General features: G+C 45.2%; 1 protein-coding gene across 1 annotated transcript in view; it reads right to left on the bottom strand.

Annotated features, from left to right (window-relative positions):
- The window catches only part of LOC120994524 (interferon alpha/beta receptor 1-like), a 43,672-nt gene extending 26,311 nt beyond the window's left edge, over positions 1-17,361 (bottom strand). Inside the window, exon 1 of the mRNA XM_040423162.1 lies at positions 17,073-17,361. Coding sequence (XP_040279096.1) covers positions 17,073-17,154 — 82 coding nt within the window. The 5' untranslated portion in view covers positions 17,155-17,361. The remainder of the gene's footprint in view (positions 1-17,072) is intronic.
- Between the last annotated feature and the right edge of the window lie 289 nt (positions 17,362-17,650).

Genomic DNA, 17,650 nt, shown 5'->3' with positions numbered 1-17,650 from the left:
TCAAGATCTGCAAATCCAATACTCCATGCTTTTCCTGGCAAAACTGAGAGTGGTGGCTATGGGATCTACCAGGTTCTTTGAGGATCCAGAAGAGGCGGCGCATTGGCTGGACTGCCATGAAAAGCAGAGCAAGGACACCTGAGAAGTTGGCGCCTAGGAAGATACGTTTTTGATACTTTACATGATGTCCTGACGGGCGTTTGTGTTTCCCCCTTTCCGGATTCTTTTCCTTTTCTGTTTTTTTACCCCTGTCCTCTCTCCTTTTGTGTGTTTGCTTTTTTCTCCGTCAGTATTACTACATAATGAGCCGCTGTGAAGCGGGGTCACCATAGACCGGCCAAATATTCCTCTGTCCCAGTATTAACTCATTCCTGCCCTAATTGAGCCACAACGCCTTCAGACTTATTGCCTTCCAACCCTGAATTATTGGAATTATCTTTGTGGGAAAGTCACCTGTCTCAGGACTGTCCAGCGGAGGGGACAATCGGATGAACAATCGGATGTTCCATCAGTTGCAGGAGTGTGTTACACGGAATGTGCGGTTTACAGATAGTTCTCACTTAGATCTATACGTGTTTGGAAAGTGTATGGTTGACCATGCTGGTTACAGAGGTAGGCAAGAAGTTCAGGAAGAGCCCTATTCAAGTGTTGATTTGGAAATATATTTTTAGGCATACATTCTGCATTAACGGGAAGGGTCTTGGGGGGGTACTCACTCAGGCTTGGCCAGAGGGATAATATGGCATCTTAAACTAGCAATGTGGGTGATATTAATGGGAGGGGATCACTTCTATACTAGGATTCGGAAATATGACACGTATGATTAAGATAAAGATACCCAGCTGGAATGTGAGGGGCATGGCCGAAACGACTAAGCGACATACTTGTCCCGGTTTCAGCCGGATATTTGCTGCTTACAAGAATTGCATTTACCTAAGAACACAATACATTGGCTACAGAAGTCGTGGGTGGGTATGCGTCTCCTGCAGTGTTTTCCTCGCATTCCAGGGGAGTTAGTATACTAGTTCATAAAAGTGTTAGGTTTCAATGTATTAAAGAGTTCCTGGATGTGGAAGGGAGGTTTGTCTGTATTCTATTCAATATAGAAGGGATACAAATAAATGTTGGCGGCGCTATACATTCCTCAGCCATTTGCATCAACCCCATTGTGGCACAATAGTCGGGGATTCCATGGTTGCTTATAGGGGACTATACCTGTACTCCGGATGACCGGCTAGATAGATGTAGAAAGGGGGGGCGCTGGGAGGTCTCCGGGTAGTTCTGCCGTATGCAATATTATGACAGAGGTGGGTCTGATAGATGTATGGAGGGTAAGACATCCCACAGAGCTCGTCCACATATCATACCCTATCCCAAATAGATTTGGCATTAGTGAACGATGCAATGCTTCCACTCATCCCCAGATGTGGTGTCAGACCACTCTATTCTGAAAGTGGAACTGGGTGGGGGTCAGGTCGGGGCCGAAGTTATGGAAGTGTAACGCAGTACGGCTACAGATCTTGGGTGACCTGACGGGTATGGCTGAATCCATTAGAGAACACTTCACTTTCAATGCGGGAACGGCGTCCCCACATACTATATGGGATACTATGAAGGCATATCTGAGGGGGCTGTTGATTAAGGCGATTAGTGCCCACAAAACTAGATCGAAAGAAGCGGATGTCAAGGCTCATAGAGACGTGGCGGAGGGGGGGAGGGAGGCCTTTGGAGTAACACCTTCACAGGATACCAGTAGGAAAATGAGGGAGGCACAGGAGCAATTATAAGATGTCATTTGTTACAGGCAGCAGAACCGGACACAGGCCTCTCACCCAGTTAAGCCAAAACTCTGCTCTGCACTGATGAGGGGCAATCACCCCGAAACAGCCGTCTGCAGATGAGATGCTGGCTTATTTAATGTCCAAGTCATGTCTCAAGGCTTATTTGAAGAGCTGAACCTTGACTTATAGGATAGCTGCCTTACATCTGGTGGCATCAGAGGCAGAGCTTGTTAAGAGCTCGTTTGTATCCCTTTCTTCCCAGGCAGCAGAAAGGAAACCTACCTTTTACAAACAACGTTTATTTGAGGAAGGAGAAAGAGTAAGTCATATGCTTGCTGTCATCTCTAGGGCCCAGCAGGGTTCGTCATGCATAACAGAGCTGGTAGATCATCAGGAGAAATCATTTGTGGGAACAGGGGATATCCAGGGTATATTTAAGGATTTCTACTCGTCCCTATATACCTCTAGGGTATCTACTTCGGAGGAGGAGCTGCCTACACTATCGGCAGATGATAGGGAACAATTAGAAGAACCTATTACTATGGAAGAATTAGAGGAAGCCCTAAAAGATATGGCCAATGATAAGGCCCCGGGTTCGGACGGTATCCCAGTTGAAGTATACAAGAGCTTCTAGGGGATTTTGCTGCCGGAACTACTCAAGGTTTTCAATTACTCGCTAGAGGTGGCTTCTATGCAGGAGGCCACTATAGTAGTGATCCCAAAACCGGGGAAAGATCCGCCAACTCCAGACTCATATAGACCAATATCCCTCTTAATGTCCGATGTTAAGCTTTTAGCAAAGGTCTTAGCGAAGTGTCTATCCAGAGTGATTCGTAACATAATCCATCCAGATCAGATGGGTTTTATGCCCCAGAAATCCACGGCTATCAATATAAGAAGAGTATATACCAGTTTACAAGGTCAGGCGGATAACTGTGGAGATAGAGCCATCCTATCGCTCAACGCTGCTAAGGCATTGGACAGTGTGGAATGGGGGTTTCTTTGGGCTACATTGGGTTATATGGGATTTGGACAGAGATTTATCAAATGGGTTCAGGTCCTGTATTCAAACCCGAAGGCGTGGATTAGTGTCCGACTACATTCAATTGGCTAGGTGAACTAGACAGGGATGTCTTCTCTCGCCCTTGCCATTTGCTATAGCCATTGAACCTCTAGCGGCAGCAGTACGTAAATCTCCGGATATTAACCACTTGCCGCAACTGTAACGCCGAAAGGCGTCATCGCGGCGGCTCCCCCAGGCTACGCTAACGCCGATTGGCGTCATCTCGCAAGAGCCGAGATTTCCTGTGAACGCGCGCACACAGGCTCGCGCGCTCACAGGAACGGAAGGTAAGAGAGTGGATCTCCAGCCTGCCAGCGGCGATCGTTCGCTGGCAGGCTGGAGATGTGTTTTTTTTTAACCCCTAACAGGTATATTAGACGCTGTTTTGATAACAGCGTCTAATATACCTGCTACCTGGTCCTCTGGTGGTCCCCTTTGTTTGGATCGACCACCAGAGGACACAGGTAGCTCAGTAATATGTTGCACCAAGCACCACTACACTACACCCCCCCCCTGTCACTTATTAACCCCTTATTCACCCTTGATCACCCCTGATCACCCCATATAGACTCCCTGATTACCCCCATGTCATTGATTACCCCCCTGTCATTGATTACCCCCCTGTAAAGCTCTATTCAGACGTCCGCATGATTTTTACGGATCCACTGATAGATGGATCGGATCCGCAAAACGCATACGGACGTCTGAATGGAGCCTTACAGGGGCGTGATCAATGACTGTGGTGATCACCCCATATAGACTCCCTGATCACCCCCCTGTCATTGATTACCCCCCTGTAAAGCTCCATTCAGATGTCCGCATGATTTTTACGGATCCACTGATAGATGGATCGGATCCGCAAAACGCATACGGACGTCTGAATGGAGCCTTACAGGGGCGTGATCAATGACTGTGGTGATCACCCCATATAGACTCCCTGATCACCCCCCTGTCATTGATCACCCCCCTGTAAAGCTCCATTCAGATGTCCGCATGATTTTTACGGATCCACTGATAGATGGATCGGATCCGCAAAACACATACAGGCGTCTCCCTGGAGCCTTCCAGGGGGGGTGATCACCCCATATAGACTCCCTGATCACCCCCCTGTCATTGATCACCCCACCTGTCATTGATCACCCCCCTGTCATTGATCACCCCCCCTGTCAGGCTGCATTCAGATGTCCGTATGATTTTTACGGATCCACGGATACATGGATCGGATCCGCAAAACACATACGGACATCTGAATGGAGCCTTATAGGGGGGTGATCAATGACAGGGGGGTGATCACCCCATATAGACTCCCTGATCACCCCCCTGTCATTGATCACCCCCCTGTCATTGATCACCCCCCTGTAAGGCTCCATTCAGACATTTTTTTGGCCCAAGTTAGCGGAAATTTTTTTTTTTTTCTTACAAAGTCTCATATTCCACTAACTTGTGTCAAAAAATAAAATCTCACATGAACTCACCATACCCCTCACGGAATCCAAATGCGTAAAATTTTTTAGAGATTTATATTCCAGACTTCTTCTCACGCTTTAGGGCCCCTAGAATGCCAGGGCAGTATAAATACCCCACATGTGACCCCATTTCGGAAAGAAGACACCCCAAGGTATTCCGTGAGGGGCATATTGAGTCCATGAACGATTGAAATTTTTGTCCCAAGTTAGCGGAAAGGGAGACTTTGTGGGAAAAAAATAAATAAAATCAATTTCCGCTAACTTGTGCCAAAAAAAAAAAAATTCTATGAACTCGCCATGCCCCTCATTGAATACCTTGGGGTGTCTTCTTTCCAAAATGGGGTCACATGTGGGGTATTTATACTGCCCTGGCATTCTAGGGGCCCTAAAGTGTGAGAAGAAGTCTGGGATCCAAATGTCTAAAAATGCCCTCATAAAAGGAATGTGGGTCCCTTTGCGCATCTAGGCTGCAAAAAAGTGTCACACATCTGGTATCGCCGTACTCAGGAGAAGTTGGGCAATGTGTTTTGGGGTGTCATTTTACATATACCCATGCTGGGTGAGATAAATATCTTGGTCAAATGCCAACTTTGTATAAAAAAATGGGAAAAGTTGTCTTTTGCTGAGATATTTCTCTCACCCAGCATGAGTATATGTAAAAAGACACCCCAAAACACATTCCCCAACTTCTCCTGAATACGGCGATACCACATGTGTGACACTTTTTTGCAGCCTAGGTGGGAAAAGGGGCCCACATTCCAAAGAGCGCCTTTAGGATTTCACAGGTCATTTACCTACTTACCACACATTAGGGCCCCTGGAAAATGCCAGGGCAGTATAACTACCCCACAAGTGACCCCATTTTGGAAAGAAGACACCCCAAGGTATTCCGTGAGGGGCATGGCGAGTTCCTAGAATTTTATATTTTTTGTCAAAAGTTAGCGGAAAATGCTGATTTTTTTTTTTCCTTACAAAGTCTCATATTCCACTAACTTGTGACAAAAAATAAAAACTTCCATGAACTCACTATGCCCATCACAAAATACCTGGGGGTGTCTTCTTTCCAAAATGGGGTCACTTGTGGGGTAGTTATACTGCCCTGGCATTCTAGGGGCCCAAATGTGTGGTAAGGAGTTTGAAATCAAATTCTGTAAAAAATGACCAGTGAAATCCGAAAGGTGCTCTTTGGAATGTGGGCCCCTTTGCCCACCTAGGCTGCAAAAAAGTGTCACACATCTGGTATCTCCGTATTCAGGAGAAGTTGGGGAATGTGTTTTGGGGTGTCATTTCACATATACCCATGCTGGGTGAGAGAAATATCTTGGCAAAAGACAACTTTTCCCATTTTTTTATACAAAGTTGGCATTTGACCAAGATATTTATCTCACCTAGCATGGGTATATGTAAAATGACACCCCAAAACACATTCCCCAACTTCTCCTGAATACGGAGATACCAGATGTGTGACACTTTTTTGCAGCCTAGGTGGGCAAAGGGGCCCACATTCCAAAGAGCACCTTTCGGATTTCACTGGTCATTTTTTACAGAATTTGATTTCAAACTCCTTACCACACATTTGGGCCCCTAGAATGCCAGGGCAGTATAACTACCCCACAAGTGACCCCATTTTGGAAAGAAGACACCCCAAGGTATTCGCTGATGGGCATAGTGAGTTCATGGAAGTTTTTATTTTTTGTCACAAGTTAGTGGAATATGAGACTTTGTAAGAAAAAAAAAAAAAAAAAACATAATTTTCCGCTAACTTGTGACAAAAAAAAAAAAGTTCTATGATCTCACTATGCCCATCAGCGAATACCTTAGGGTGTCTACTTTCCGAAATGGGGTCACTTGTGGGGTGTTTGTACTGTCTGGGCATTGTAGAACCTCATGACAGGTGCTCAGAAAGTCAGAGCTGCTTCAAAAAGCGGAAATTCACATTTTTGTACCATAGTTTGTAAACGCTATAGCTTTTACCCAAACCATTTTTTTTTACCCAAACATTTTTTTTTTATCAAAGACATGTAGAACAATAAATTTAGAGAAAAATTTATATATGGATGTCGTTTTTTTTGCAAAATTTTGCAACTGAAAGTGAAAAATGTCATTTTTTTGCAAAAAAATCGTTAAATTTCGATTAATAACAAAAAAAGTAAAAATGTCAGCAGCAATGAAATACCACCAAATGAAAGCTCTATTAGTGAGAAGAAAAGGAGGTAAAATTCATTTGGGTGGTAAGTTGCATGACCGAGCAATAAACGGTGAAAGTAGTGTAGTGCCGATTTGTAAAAAAGGGCCTGGTCTTTAGGGGGGTATAAACCTGTGGTCCTTAAGTGGTTAAGGGCTTTCAATATGGACAGTTACATAATAAAATAGCGTTATATGCCAACGACACTCTCTTTTTTGGGAGATACGGCGTCCAGACTTTTGGGCCTTACTATTAATTGGCATTGATGCCTATTGATGGGCAGGTAGTGTCTGATACGGTCATAGCTAACAGTGTTGAGCGAACTTGTGTTTTAAGTTCGGCGTCTAAAGTTCGGGTTATCGAAGAATCGTGTTATGGTCCGTGGTAGCGGAATCCATAACGCGATTCTTCGATAACCCGAACCCAAACTTTAGACGCCGAACTTAAAACACAAAGTTCGCTCAACACTAATAGCTAATAATATTCCCTGTGCGAATAACATTAATGACTTAGGAATTCATATATCTCCTAGGCTTAGGGACTTTGAGGATTTGAACCTATGTCCATTGCTGGCGAAATTTAGAGTGAAGGCCAGAGCACGGTGTAAGCTATACAGCCAAGGCTGATCCGTCATGAACTCCACTGAAAGTCAATGAGGGACGGATCCGTTTTCTATTGTGCCAGATTGTGTCATAGAAAACAATCCCTACTGACTTACATTGTGTGTCAGGACGGATCCGTTTGGCTCAGTTTCGTCAGACGGACACCAAAACACTGCAGGCAGCGTTTTGGTGTCGGCCTTTCAGAGCGGAATGGAGACTGATCGGAGGCAAACTGATGCATTCTGAGCGGATCCTTATCCATTCAGAATGCATTGGGGCTGAACTGATCCGTTTTGGACCGCGTGTGAGAGCCCTGAACGGATCTCACAAACAGAAAGCCAAAACGCCAGTGTGAAAGTAGCCCGACTCCATTAGAACATCACATATCACACTGATTAATGCCGTGCACATCTTCATCTAGGCCCATCAACAGAGCTGTCATACTGTTATCCCATTTCTACACCTACTATTATCATGAAGATTACCCTTCTGATATCATCTTCCCCTCACAACGGCAGTAAACTGACAAAGGATCACCTATCTATACAGGAGGTCTTATCATTTGTGCTACAGAAGGACAAGATCTTCTATTTAATTTATAATGGTAAAGAACTGGTGAAATGAAAAAGAATAATAAAAAATTATGAATATTAAGTTAAAAAAAATAACCCTTTCGGACAAAGATAATTCCAATAATTCAGGGTTGGAAGGCAGTGAGTCTGAAGGCGTTGTGGCTCAATTAGGGCAGGAATGAGTTAATACTGGGACAGAGGAATATTTGGCCGGTCTATGGTGACCCCGCGGCTCATTACCCAGATTCTCATTATTCCCTGCACACAGATTACTTACTTGGCCTTGACGTTTTTTCATTTGCGAACAAACGTAATATCGTAGAAACGAAGCTCGTCTGCCGTGCCCACACATATCTACAGTGTACGGAGCAAAGTCCTGGGACACGTCCTTTAAAGGTTTTTTTTCCGGGATTTTCATATTGATTACCTATCCTCAGGATAGGTCATCAATATCAGATCGGCGGGGGTCTGACTCCCAACACACCCGCCGATCCGCTGTATGGAGGCCGCGCGTTGTGACCTCCTCCTGGGCCAGTGATGTCACGTTCATCAGTCACAAGGTGTAGGAGAAGCTCAGCCCCATTCAACTGGGGCAGTGGAGACATCTTATGCAGAGTGATGGACCCGGATCACACTTCTCCATCTGGCGGTCTGATGGACAAGTTTGGGTTTGGTGAATACCAGGAGGATGTTACCTGCCTGACCGCGCTGTGCCGGCTGTAAGGTCCCGTGGAGGAGGGATAATGCTACGAGGGTGTTCTTCAGGGGTTGGGCTCGGCCCCTTAGTTCTGGTGAAGAGAAATCTTAAAGGGCTTGTCCAGGTTCAGAGCTGAACCCAGACATATCCTCCTTTTCACCTAGGCAGCGTTTCGGGTCATTACATATGGACCCTTACTTGTTTGTTGCTCCCGGCCGCAAATAAAATGTTTTACTTGGTTTTACTGTTTGAAGGTTTTCTAATCTAAGAGATGCCTTCTTGGAGGATCTCAATGAAAATAAGCAAATAACGCCATATCTGCATGGCTTCATGAGGGATCGGTCATGTCAAACTAATTTAATCAGTTTCTATGAGGAGGTAAGTTCTAGACTTGACAGCGGCGAATCAGTGGATGTCGTGTATCTGGACTTCTCCAAAGCATTTGACACTGTACCACATAAAAGGTTAGTATATAAAATGAGAATGCTCGGACTGGGAGAAAACGTCTGTATGTGGGTAAGTAACTGGCTGAGTGATAGAAAACAGAGGGTGGTTATTAACGGTACACACTCAGATTGGGTCACTGTCACTAGTGGAGTACCTCAGGGGTCAGTCTTGGGTCCTATTCTCTTCAATATATTTATTAATGATCTTGTAGAAGGCTTGCATAGTAAAATATACATTTTTGGAAATGACACAAAACTGTGTAAAGTACCATGAAAGAGGACGGTATACTATATACAGTGGCGGAAATAATTATTTGACCCCTCACTGATTTTGTAAGTTTGTCCAATGACAAAGAAATGAAAAGTCTCAGAACAGTATCATTTCAATGGTAGGTTTATTGTAACAGTGGCAGATAGCACATCAAAAGGAAAATCGAAAAAATAACTTTAAATAAAAGATAGCAACTGATTTGCATTTCATTGAGTGAAATAAGTATTTGAACCCCTACCAACCATTAAGAGTTCTGGCTCCCACAGAGTGGTTAGACACTTCTACTCAATTAGTTACCCTCATTAAGGACACCTGTCTTAACTAGTCACCTGTATAAAAGACACCTGTCCACAGAATCAATCAATCAAGCAGACTCCAAACTCTCCAACATGGGAAAGACCAAAGAGCTGTCCAAGGATGTCAGAGACAAAATTGTAGACCTGCACAAGGCTGGAATGGGCTACAAAACCATTAGCAAGAAGCTGGGAGAGAAGGTGACAACTGTTGGTGCGATTGTTCGAAAATGGAAGGAGCACAAAATGACCATCAATCGACCTCGCTCTGGGGCTCCACGCAAGATCTCACCTCGTGGGGTGTCAATGGTTCTGAGAAAGGTGAAAAAGCATCCTAGAACTACACGGGAGGAGTTAGTTAATGACCTCAAATTAGCAGGGACCACAGTCACCAAGAAAACCATTGGAAACACATTACACCGCAATGGATTAAAATCCTGCAGGGCTCGCAAGGTCCCCCTGCTCAGGAAGGCACATGTGCAGGCCCGTCTGAAGTTTGCCAATGAACACCTGAATGATTCAGAGAGTGACTGGGAGAAGGTGCTGTGGTCTGATGAGACCAAAATAGAGCTCTTTGGCATTAACTCAACTCGCTGTGTTTGGAGGAAGAAAAATGCTGCCTATGACCCCCAAAACACCGTCCCCACCGTCAAGCATGGGGGTGGAAACATTTTGCTTTGGGGGTGTTTTTCTGCTAAGGGCACAGGACAACTTATTCGCATAAACGGGAAAATGGACGGAGCCATGTATCGTGAAATCCTGAGCGACAACCTCCTTCCCTCTGCCAGGAAACTGAAAATGGGTCGTGGATGGGTGTTCCAGCACGACAATGACCCAAAACATACAGCAAAGGCAACAAAGGAGTGGCTCAAGAAGAAGCACATTAAGGTCATGGAGTGGCCTAGTCAGTCTCCGGACCTTAATCCAATCGAAAACCTATGGAGGGAGCTCAAGCTCAGAGTTGCACAGAGACAGCCTCGAAACCTTAGGGATTTAGAGATGATCTGCAAAGAGGAGTGGACCAACATTCCTCCTAAAATGTGCGCAAACTTGGTCATCAATTACAAGAAACGTTTGACCTCTGTGCTTGCAAACAAGGGTTTTTCCACCAAGTATTAAGTCTTTTTTTGTTAGAGGGTTCAAATACTTATTTCACTCAATGAAATGCAAATCAGTTGCTATCTTTTATTTAAAGTTATTTTTTCGATTTTCCTTTTGATGTGCTATCTGCCACTGTTACAATAAACCTACCATTGAAATGATACTGTTCTGAGACTTTTCATTTCTTTGTCATTGGACAAACTTACAAAATCAGTGAGGGGTCAAATAATTATTTCCGCCACTGTATATATATATATATATATATATATATATATATATATATATATATACACACACACTACAGAGGACGGTATACTGTGTATATATATATATATATATACACTCACCTAAAGAATTATTAGGAACACCTGTTCTATTTCTCATTAATGCAATTATCTAGTCAACCAATCACATGGCAGTTGCTTCAATGCATTTAGGGGGGTGGTCCTGGTCAAGACAATCTCCTGAACTCCAAACTGAATGTCAGAATGGGAAAGAAAGGTGATTTAAGCCATTTTGAGCGTTGCATGGTTGTTGGTGCCAGACGGGCCGGTCTGAGTATTTCACAATCTGCTCAGTTACTGGGATTTTCATGCACAACCATTTCTAGGGTTTACAAAGAATGGTGTGAAAAGGGAAAAACCTCCAGTATGCGGCAGTCCTGTGGGCAAAAATGCCTTGTGGATGCTAGAGGTCAGAGGAGAATGGGCCGACTGATTCAAGCTGATAGAAGAGCAACGTTGACTGAAATAACCACTCGTTACAACCGAGGTCTGCAGCAAAGCATTTGTGAAGCCACAACACGCACAACCTTGAGGCGGATGGGCTACAACAGCAGAAGACCCCACCGGGTACCACTCATCTCCACTACAAATAGGAAAAAGAGGCTGCAATTTGCACGAGCTCACCAAAATTGGATTGTTGAAGACTGGAAAAATGTTGCCTGGTCTGATGAGTCTCGATTTCTGTTGAGACATTCAAATGGTAGAGTCCGAATTTGGGGTAAACAGAATGAGAACATGTATCCATCATGCCTTGTTACCACTGTGCAGGCTGGTGGTGGTGGTGTAATGGTGTGGGGGATGTTTTCTGGGCACACTTTAGACCCCTTAGTGCCAATTGGGCATCGTTTAAATGCCACGGGCTACCTGAGCATTGTTTCTGACCATGTCCATCCCTTCATGACCACCATGTACCCATCCTCTGATGGCTACTTCCAGCAGGATAATGCACCATGTCACAAAGCTCCAATCATTTCAAATTGGTTTCTTGAACATGACAATGAGTTCACTGTACTAAAATGGCCCCACAGTCACCAGATCTCAACCCAATAGAGCATCTTTGGGATGTGGTGGAACGGGAGCTTCGTGCCCTGGATGTGCATCCCTCAAATCTCCATCAACTGCAAGATGCTATCCTATCAATATGGGCCAACATTTCTAAAGAATGCTATCAGCACCTTGTGGAATCAATGCCACGTAGAATTAAGGCAGTTCTGAAGGCAAAAGGGGGTCCAACACCGTATTAGTATGGTGTTCCTAATAATTCTTTAGGTGAGTGTATGTACACACTACAGATGTCACTACACTGCATACATACACTACAGAGGACGGTATACTGTATATATATATATACTACAGAGGACGGTATACTGTATATATATATATACTACAGAGGACAGTATACTGTATATATATATATATATATATATATATATATATACTACAGAGGGATCTGGATAGATTGGAGGCTTGGGCAGATAAGTGGCAGATGAGGTTTAACACTGATAAATGTAAAGTTATGCACATGGGAAGGAATAATGCAAGTCACCCGTACATACTAAATGGTAAAACACTGGGTAACACTGACATGGAAAAGGACCGAGGAATTTTAATAAACAGCAAACTAAGCTGTAGAAACCAGTGTCAGGCAGCTGCTGCCAAGGCCAATAAGATAATGGGTTGCATCAAAAGGGGTATAGATGCCCGTGATAAGAACATAGTCCTACCACTTTACAAATCGCTAGTCAGACCACACATGGAGTACTGTGTACAGTTCTGGGCTCCAGTGAACAAGGCAGACATAGCAGAGCTGGAGAGGGTCCAGAGGAGGGCAACTAAAGTAATAACTGGAATGGGGCAACTACAGTACCCTGAAAGATTATCAAAATTAGGGTTATTCACATTAGAAAAAAGACGACTGAGGGGAGATCTAATTACTATGTATAAATATATCAGGGGTCAGTACAGAGATCTCTCCCATCATCTATTTATCCCCAGGACTGTGTCTGTGACGAGGGGACATCCTCTGCGTCTGGAGGAAAGAAGGTTTGTACACAAACATAGAAGAGGATTCTTTACGGTAAGAGCAGTGAGACTATGGAACTCTCTGCCTGAGGAGGTGGTGATGGTGAGTACAATAAAGGAATGTAAGAGGGGCCTGGATGTATTTCTGGAGCGTAATAATATTACAGGCTATAGCTACTAGAGAGGGGTCGTTGATCCAGGGAGTTATTCTGATTGCCTGATTGGAGTCGGGAAGGAATTTTTTATTCCCCTAAAGTGGGGAAAATTGGCTTCTACCTCACAGTTTTTTTTTTGCCTTCTTCTGGATCAACTTGCAGGATGACAGGCCGAACTGGATGGACAGAGGGCTTTTTTTGGCCTTATGTACTATGTTACTATATGTTACTATGTAATCTCCTGATGGAACCTGAAGCGGTAATCCGATCGCACATCCTTCCTCCTCAGATTCTTATTCTTTCCCATCGCCATGCTCTACACTGCAGCCGCACTGGTGTAAGGGCTGATCTCTCTGCACAGCAAAATGGTGCACGTTGATGGGACTAATGAAACGTATTCTGCACAGACCAGCCGATATCTGCACCGGTATATCTACACAGATTAGACCGCTTTTACATAGTCAATGGTCCATCCGTGAAGGATCTGTGTTTGGTCTGAGTGTCCTGTTTTTTGTCCTTCATCTGTCATCCATATTCCCCAGACACTGCTCGGCTGAGATTTAGTTTCCAGAGCATCTCTTACAATGGTCCGTGAAAACCACAGAAGACATCCGGTACTCTCTGAAGTGACCTAGCATATTACAGCTGCAGTTCCTATGTTGGCCTGCAGGTGGCTCCATAGAAAGACCACAAATGGAGTTTACACTGTAGTTCTATGGAGCTACAGTATAAGCCAGCACTCCAGCTGTTGTGAAACTACAACTCCCAGCATGCATACTTCCTCTATTCTTCTCAGAACCCTCATAGAAATGAATGGAGCATGCTGGGCATTGTAGTTTCACAACAGCTGGAGTGCCAAAGGTTGCTGACCCTGGTATAAGCTAAAAGAAATCTAACTAGTGCATATTGTAGCCTCCTAGAGGGGCTAAAAAAAAAAGTTAAACATTTAAAAACACCCTTTCTCTAGAATACAAAAAATTGAACAATAAAAAAATAAACACCATGGGCATTGCTGTGTCCAAAAACCCCCATACTATTAAAATATAAAAATATTTATCCTGTACAGCAAATGGCGTAATGGAAAATTTTTTTAAAAAAAATGGCCGATTCGCCATTTTTTCATTCTTTCTCTTATAAAAAAAAAATTCCTAAAATCTGATAAAAAAAATTCCTAAAATGGTATCAATAAAAATGACAGGTCGTCCCGCAAAAAATGAGCCCCACACAGTTCAGTAGACATAACTATAAAAATATGGTGATGTAATAAAAGTTTCATTTTTTATTTTAAGTTTTTTTTCTTCCCCCCCAGCCTACACGTATGTGGCATCACTGCACTCAAACCGACTCAGAGAATGAAGGGGGCATGGGTCAGTTTTGCCGCATAGGGAACGCCGTAGAGACAAAACTCGTAAAAATAGTGGTGAAATTGCGTTTTTTTTCCCAATGCCTTCTCATTTGGAAAAGAAAATGTCCACATTGCATACCATATTAAGCGGTGGCAATGTGAACGGAAAAATAAAAAGATTATGGCTCTGTGAAGACAAAGAGGAAAAAAAACAAACAAAAAAAAAACCTCCTGTACTGAAGGGGTTAAAGTCAATGGATGCGGGGGCGGTCACAGAAAGCGTACATCCGTGATTCAATGTGGAAGTGCCATGTGCCATAGCACACAAATACCAAACGACCCTTCTAGTAGGTGACGGGCGGATTTTAGGCCCAATAGACCGGGTATCGCCCTGTTTTTTACCCACTAATTAAAACAAAAAAACTTAGCTTTTATTTTTTCTCATTTGTTAGAATCTCTTGAGATACGAGAGTAATATTTGAAAAAACGTGCAGTGTCGCTCTGAGTATTATCGCCATACTTATAGAGGAACCTGTTGTGTACTCGGCCGTGACGTGGTTAATCTCATCGGATTCATGTTGCCTGCCTGACCGCGCTACTTCCGCTTTCTTCTAAAAACACCAACTAAACACTGCCCCCCCCCTTATACCAAGGCAGCGTTAGACACGGGACCGGCGAAGACGGCCCTTTTAATTTGCTCTTATGGTGACGTCATTTATTGGTCCCTCCGACGGTTGCTTCCGTTTAAGCGGATGGTCTACGCGGAGCTCGCTACGCTGTCTGGTATAGGGCAGCGCCGCGCCCGTACCTCTCACCCCCTCATTCTCTCCCCTTTCTTATCATACGCTGTTAAGATCCCGCACTTGGCTATTCTATTTTGCGCATGCGCCAGAACTTAGACATCTCTCACGCCGATATCTCCTTACTGCGCATGCCTGCCTGTACGAATCTCCTGCAGGCGCCTGCGCCAGGACTTCATCACGCTCCTGACTTGTGCCCACTTACTGCGCACGCTGCCTGTTTATCTCATATACCGAGAATGGAACTGAAGTGGTCACATTTTGTAATTGTAACCAAGTATTCCTCATTGAATGACTTATCTGATCAGCTCAAATTCCATACCTAGGAGGGTTGTTGTTGCGGGTATCGAAATATCTATACCCAATCAATACTTTTGTCCCGGTATCGGTTCGGTACCGGGATTTGCCTTTTATCAATACTAGGCTGTGATACTGCGCAGCCCAGTATCAGAGAACATGGAGCGCGCTGCTGTCAGCGCGCGCCATGTTCCCTCAGCAGCACAGGGAAGAAGGAGTCACTCTCTCCCTCCCCCCTGTGCCGCCGCTGCCAATGAGGAGAGAGGGGCGGAGGAGCGACTGTTTTTAATACTGGGGGGAGGGCGCACTGCACCACCAATTAAAATTAATGTTTAATGCAGATACAGGAGGCGGGTGCGGTGGCAGAATCACATAGCCTGCACCGGACCTCTGTGACAGGGCGCTGGGTGCAGCACCTGAGGGGTTAACTGCCGCGGATCGCAGCGAGGTCAGGTGCCGGCCGGATTCTGCTGCTGCACCCGCAGTGCGCCCCCCCCCCCCCCCCCCCAGTATTAGAGTAATTGGTGGCGCAGTGCGCCCTGAACCCCACACTCTTTATTTTTTATTTCCTTTATCAATAGATCCATTGTAGATTTGTTCTGTTCTTACGGAGCGCTGCCACCTGCAGGAATTACATAGGAACTACAGCTCTAAAAGCCCTGCTTTTCCTCGGGGCTCCCCCAATCTCCGCACAGGGAAGCCAAGCCCCTGGTTTTCAGATCTCAGATGCAGTGGTCACAACTGACCGTGACATTTAAAGGGTTAAATGTCTGCGATCGGCATTCCAACATTAGCCTCAGGTGTGTGTTTAAAGCTGCGTTTGCGAGCTTGTAGCCTTCCTTTATTTTATTTTTTTTAAAGCTGGCTGCTCAAGGGGACATGCCCTTTCTGCTTCAGTTCTCTGCTTATCACAGCTCAGAGGGCGTGTCCTTTCTCAGAGGTGCATTCTTTCTGCTGCTGCTCTCTTCCTGTCACAGCTCAGGGGGCGTATCCTTTCTGCTGTGGCTCACTCCCTATCACGGCTTAGGGGGCGTATCCTTTCTGCTGTGGCTCACTCCCTATCACGGCTTAGGGGGCGTATCCTTTCTGCTGCAGCTTTCTCCCTATCACAGTTTAGAGGGTGTGTACTCTCTGCTGCAGCTCTCTCCCTATCAAAACTCAGGGGGTGTATCCTTTCTGCTGCAGCTCTCTCCCTATCACAGCTCAGAGGGTGTGTCCTTTCTCAGAGGCACATTCTTTCTGCTGCGGCTCTCTCCCTATCACAGTTTAGGGGGCGTATCCTTTCTGCTGCAGGTCTCTCCCTATCACAGCTCAGGGGGCATGTCCTTTCTGCTGCAGGTCTCTCCCTATCACAGCTCAGGAGGCGTATCCTTTCTGCTGCAGCTCTCTCCCTATCACAGCTCAGGGGGCATGCCCTTTCTGCTGCAGCTCTCTCCCTATCACAGCTCAGGGGGCATGTCCTTTCTGCTGCAGCTGTCAATGTATTTCCATTCTCTTCTGTACTTGTCCTGCCCCTTGGGACTGTTCACACATGGCGGGTGCGCAGAGGATTTTACTTTCTAAATGAAGAGTGGAAGCAGCAATAGGATTGGCTGATAGGGTCACAAATAGTTGGGGTTCATTATGGGGAAGACACTGGGGGGGAGGGGCAGCACTCACACTCCGAGCTCACTCATTCTCAGTGTGACTAACCTTCTGACCCCGCTGCCTTAACGACCACCCAGGTGACAGGCAGCAGGAGGGCGACGAGCCGCCCCGCCGTGTCCTCCCTCATCCTCCTGGCATCTGCGATCACCTGGGAAACTCTCCTCTAACCAACCAGCCGTCCCACCGCCGCCGTCATCCTCCTCCAGGCGCGTGTCCTCCCACACATCAGAACAAGCAGCCGGTCACGAGACCCTGCGACATCTCCTGGTCCTTACGGCGCATGGAGTTGAGACAAGGACCCTTATTAGAAGTGGTACTCTCAGTTTTACCTCGGCGGCCATTTTGTTGAAGTCAAAACCTCTGTGTTGTATTGAGCAGACTTCGGGAACATGGCCGCGGAGACAGGGACAGGAGCAAACTAAAAAGATGTACGTCTTCATTTGTAGACAAGGTTTTTGTGTTCCTTATGACTATTTTATGTGCAGAATGGAGATGAGTAAAGGGGAGGGGATTATGGTAACATGTCATCATGCCTCCCTTTTAGATGCCGCAGTGCCCTCAAAACTTTTACAAACTAACCCCAACTCGTTGCTAACCGGTTCCTCCATATTGTGGTCAACCAG

The sequence above is a fragment of the Bufo bufo genome, chromosome 3, assembly GCF_905171765.1.
Source record: "Bufo bufo chromosome 3, aBufBuf1.1, whole genome shotgun sequence".
NCBI lineage: Eukaryota > Metazoa > Chordata > Amphibia > Anura > Bufonidae > Bufo > Bufo bufo.
The sequence above is the reverse complement of the archived record's forward strand: the minus strand, read 5'-3'. Positions and strand labels throughout refer to the sequence as shown.